Raw genomic sequence first — 4,416 nt, forward strand, 5'->3', positions numbered from 1 at the left:
CTAGGCTGCTTGTGGCCTTGCACCCTGGTGCATCATACAAACCATGTAACCGAACCTTCCCAGGCCATGTGCCTGTTTTGGAAATATAAGGTAGGCCTTGAGCCACCTTCTCATTTTTCAAAAAAAAAATGTGTTTTCAGTTTTCTGATTTAGACCCTGCGAATCAAAGAATCCCTTGATTGCTCATGCTTATTTTTGTTTCACCGACACAAAACAAAATTGTTCGAAGAAAACCTTGCCGACAAACAACACCGCGCACACTGCACGGCACAACTTGGCGCCCGCAGAGTGAGAAAACGAGCTGTTTTGTGCTCATCCTCATCGTAAAAGTGCAAGCACGCAGGTTGTTGTCGTTTTTCTTCTTCTCTATTTTACTTTAACTCTTTGCGGGAAAGCACGCAAGTTGTCAAGCTGTACAACGTGTGGCGGTGGCTCACCTCGTGCATGTTCTCGCGCAGTGCAAACATGCTGGCTCGGTTTGCACACCCGTTTTCACGTAGACATCGACCTCGGCCTCCGCTGCAAAAATGGACGGGGTCAAGTTGCACAAAGGCGGAAAGTTTAAGGCGCGACGGCAACGGGCGACGTCGAGCAACAACACCGCCAGAGGCGACAGCAACAGAAGTGATCTCATATCAACGAGAGACGTTAGTAGGAGCTCATATCTGCAGGTTCCAGAACCCGTAGACGGCCGAGCATGACGCGACGCAACTTGCCACTCCCGGACAGCAAAGCTCGCGTTACCAAATCGGAGCATGGCGGCAAGAAAAACCAGCGAGAGTGTTCCAGTCTCCGGCTAAACCCTCCCGCAAATAAACTAAACTGTTCCGGCAGGGTAGGTCGCCGGATCGTTCGAGGCGAGCTATGGGAGCTGCTTCGCTTGGGCGTGGATATTTTGTAATCCCTCGTACGGATACTTCAGGAAACACCGGCGCTGTACGCCTCTCGATATCAATAATCAATAGTAGAGGGGGAAAGGTGCTGAACCTGCCCAACAAAGGAGATCCCGCACCGGAAGTATCTCGAATCAGCCCGTCCTAATCTTGGCTTTTCTAAAGAGAAATTAAAAAGAACCATTAAAAAAACCGCGTCCATACATCATCCATTGAGGTTCCGTTCAATCGGTGGACCACGAAACGCTCGCGTCCACCACTTTGCTTTTTCCCGGTCCAAACCCAATCAACGATACGTACGAAGAGATGCCCCGCCCGTCCTTGGACATGACATGACATGATAGGTCCCCGGCCATTCTCGGATGATATTTCTCCACGCCATTCCCAGAGAAATCCTCTGGTCCAAACCATCTCGCGCCCCAGCAAAATTGGAGCATCATCCAGCGTGGTGGTAAATACGGATGATGGCGCCACGCAACTTGCTAGGACCGGCTCGTTTTCGTTCGTACGAGCCGAGCCATCCAGAAGAGAAACGTCGCCGCCGCTGATCTCGACTCGCAAACGCCAAGATGCAAATCCCAGTGTGACACCAGTCAGTGGGCTTGTGTTACCATCGGCTCGCTAGAACCATCATTCCGATAGCACAATACAAGGGCATCCGAGCACCACGACACGGCACGAGACAAGAGCGTCAAGCACGAGAATCATCTCTGGTTACAGCTAACTACCGAAGTCGGCAAAGCGTTTGGTAGGGAAGACAATGGGGAAGTTTGTGCCTGTGGTACTCGTAATGGCAGGCCAAAAAGACCACACACACACACACACACACACACACACACAGGACAGGACTCACCACAAGGGGAAACGTTAATGGAGATGAGGTATATTCGAGCAACAATTGGGAGAACAAATTTAACTGAGGATCGAAATGTCCGGAAAGATGATGGAATCTTTGGGCTGTCGCGCATCCACGCCAATTCTTGGCCGCGACCGAAGCACCAACCAGCTAAAGTAACACAATTAAACAGATCGACGGCGTCAATTGTCATCAAAGATGATCTAAACACTAAGCTGTAACCACCCCGACAAGGGGATTGAGCAACAATTCTGATGTGCTAATGGTTTTTTCACGCTGGTTGCTCTCTTCTTGCTCTGATCTCTCTCCTACAGGCGCAACGATGTGTGCACATCTCGTACACCGGCGCGTCCATCACCTTCGCGAAGGCTGCGGGTAAGGGGCGACACGAGTTCTGCGGTTGGCCTCCGGTGGGACGCGACCGCCGCAGCCACCGCCTCCGCCGCCGCCGCTACCACCAGCACCAGCAGTGGCGCGGCTACCGCCGTCGCCGTTGACTATGTCATCCAGCATCTTCTGCAGGTCTTCGAGAGTGTCCGGCTTCTGCACGAGATGTGATAGCAAATCGTTCAACAAAGGTACTAATCACGATTACGATCAATTATAAACTAATGTTGTCTCAAGGGTAGTTGGGTCAGCGGTCGCGCCTACCTCGTTTTTCACGCTATCCATCATCACCAGCATCTCCTGCATGAAGTCCGAGAAATCCTGGCCGTCCAAAGCAAGAGCAAAATTTCAGGGACATTGTACGTCGGTCTGTCCCCGGTGGACAGAAGCGGGTAATTTCCCACTTGTTTTCAATAAATAATATAATAATCGAGGGAATTTCGACGAGACAATAAGCACGGGGAAAGAAACCAGAGCGCCCACCTGGTCGTCGTCGTCGAGGGGATCAAAGAGGCCGGCGTCGTACATGGCCCGCTTCCCCTTGTCGGACAAAACTGCAACGCCGACAAAGAATTCGATCAAAATCTCGCGCGTGCTAGGGCTAACGTGAAGCTCGCGATGCCTTACCGGAGTAGGCCTCCTGGATCCGCTGGAACCGCCGCTTCGCCTCGCCCGTCGCGCCGGGGTCGCTCGCCCACCGATCCGGGTGCCACTTCTGCACGGTCAGAGCAAGACGTCGGATGATTAGCACGTCAGTTCCTCCGACCAAACGAAAGGAACAAGAAAAGGAAACCGATCAAGCACCCACGCGCGCGGAGGAGCGGAGGACAGGAGCGCACGTACCATGGCGAGCCGTCGATAGGCGGCGCGTATGTCGGAGGAGGAGGCGTTCTTACGGATGCCGAGCAGGGTGTAGTAGCAGCAAGACGACGCGCCGGCGCCGGCGCAAGGGGCATTGCCGGATCCGGCTCCAGCGGAGGCGTCCATGGGATCAGGCGGACCGTCGACGGCGCGACGGCGAGGAAGCGAAACGCGGCGAAGCTGCTATTGCACCATGGAATTGGGGTGAGAGACGGGGGGGGAGATTGGTGGATTTGAGAATTTTGAGGGGGAGCCGGCCGGGTGCCAGGAAGGAGGCGTGTTTATTCCCGTGGGGGCGTGGGAAAAAAATATCTAAATAGAGTTTTTGGTCGTCGGAGATTGGGGCCACTGAAGGTTCCAGAGTTCGAGCCGATGCCAGATATTTAAGGGGTGTTTCGGGCTTCGCCATCGGGGTATGGTCCTATTTACAGGTTTGCCACACTGTCTGCGGTTTATGTTCGCCGAACTCTCGAGCTTTTGGGCTCGGCCTCGATGGTTTGTGAACCCAATGCACGACGGTAGGCCTGGGCCTCCTTCCTTTTTTTCGGGTGTCGCTTCATTGTTGTTCGCTAGAAAACTGAGTGAAAACCTATTTTAAGCTACTCCCTCTGTAAACTAATATAAAAGCGTTTAGATCATTAAAGTAGTAATCTAAACACTTTTACATTAGTTTACGGAGGGAGTAGAAAATAAGGCATAAGATAATGTCTCTACAAACATCTCAAACGGCTGCCTTATAGTAGGACATAATCATTTTTAAGGCATTTACATGCATTGTCCACGTCCTTATGTACAACCTTAATATCAAACTAATAGAGAGATAAGGGATAACATAGGTTAGATAACTATAGTACTTGGCACATGCATGCCGTCATTCAACAACCCCTCCCCCCCCCCCACCCCGTGGCAGTCGAAGCGTCGTGGCTGGCGACGGCTACGCAAGGAGGCAGCGGCGACGGCAACTTGAAGAACTAGCGATGGCGACTCCTTAGGGTTTAGGGTGCGAAAGGCTAGGGTAGAGGATCGCTAGTTGGCTGATACCATGTAGAAAGAGATTTTATGCAACATAATTGTATTACGGGCATCTAGTGTCATATATATAGGAATGCATGCATGGCTTACGCCCTTAGGTACAACCCTAATCAAACTAATAGAGAGATAAGAGAGAACTTGGGCTAGATAACTATAGTACATGGCACATGCATAACGTCATTTAACAAATAGTTTATTAAATAACTAAGCTATACCTTTTCTTGCGCCTAAAAGTTGCGTGATAGCATCTTTTGTCGTTATTCTAGCTAAGGCCGTTGTCGAATTAAATACTTGCATTATTCTGCTTTAGCGCGAATGCGGCTATAGCTAACGACATTCCATATTAGTATCATAACGGATTTGTCCGTAATGCTTCGCTGGGTTGGG

At 51.1% G+C, this 4,416-nt stretch overlaps 1 protein-coding gene across 1 annotated transcript; it reads right to left on the bottom strand.

The window, feature by feature from the left end:
* Window positions 1-1,760: 1,760 nt before the first annotated feature.
* LOC123085633 (dnaJ homolog subfamily B member 3) lies at window positions 1,761-3,302 on the bottom strand. The gene is made up of 5 exons (XM_044507300.1): window positions 2,980-3,302; window positions 2,764-2,851; window positions 2,620-2,690; window positions 2,401-2,457; window positions 1,761-2,292 (listed from the first exon to the last, which is right to left on the bottom strand). The coding sequence occupies exons 1-5, from the start codon at window positions 3,121-3,123 to the stop codon at window positions 2,104-2,106; spliced, it is 549 nt and encodes a 182-aa protein (XP_044363235.1). The 5' UTR covers window positions 3,124-3,302; the 3' UTR covers window positions 1,761-2,103.
* Window positions 3,303-4,416: the final 1,114 nt, after the last annotated feature.

This window comes from Triticum aestivum, chromosome 4A (genome assembly GCF_018294505.1).
Source record: "Triticum aestivum cultivar Chinese Spring chromosome 4A, IWGSC CS RefSeq v2.1, whole genome shotgun sequence".
Taxonomy (NCBI): Eukaryota; Viridiplantae; Streptophyta; class Magnoliopsida; order Poales; family Poaceae; genus Triticum; species Triticum aestivum.

Excerpts from the sequence above, each read along its gene's own strand:
- LOC123085633 (XM_044507300.1), bottom strand. The coding sequence starts at position 3,123 with ATGGACGCCTCCGCTGGAGCCGGATCCGGCAATGCCCCTTGCGCCGGC. Across the intron at positions 2,691-2,763 it reads GATCCAGGAGGCCTACTCCG|TTTTGTCCGACAAGGGGAAG; the intron begins GTAAGGCATCGC and ends TCGGCGTTGCAG. Across the intron at positions 2,458-2,619 it reads CCCTCGACGACGACGACCAG|GATTTCTCGGACTTCATGCA; the intron begins GTGGGCGCTCTG and ends TTGGACGGCCAG.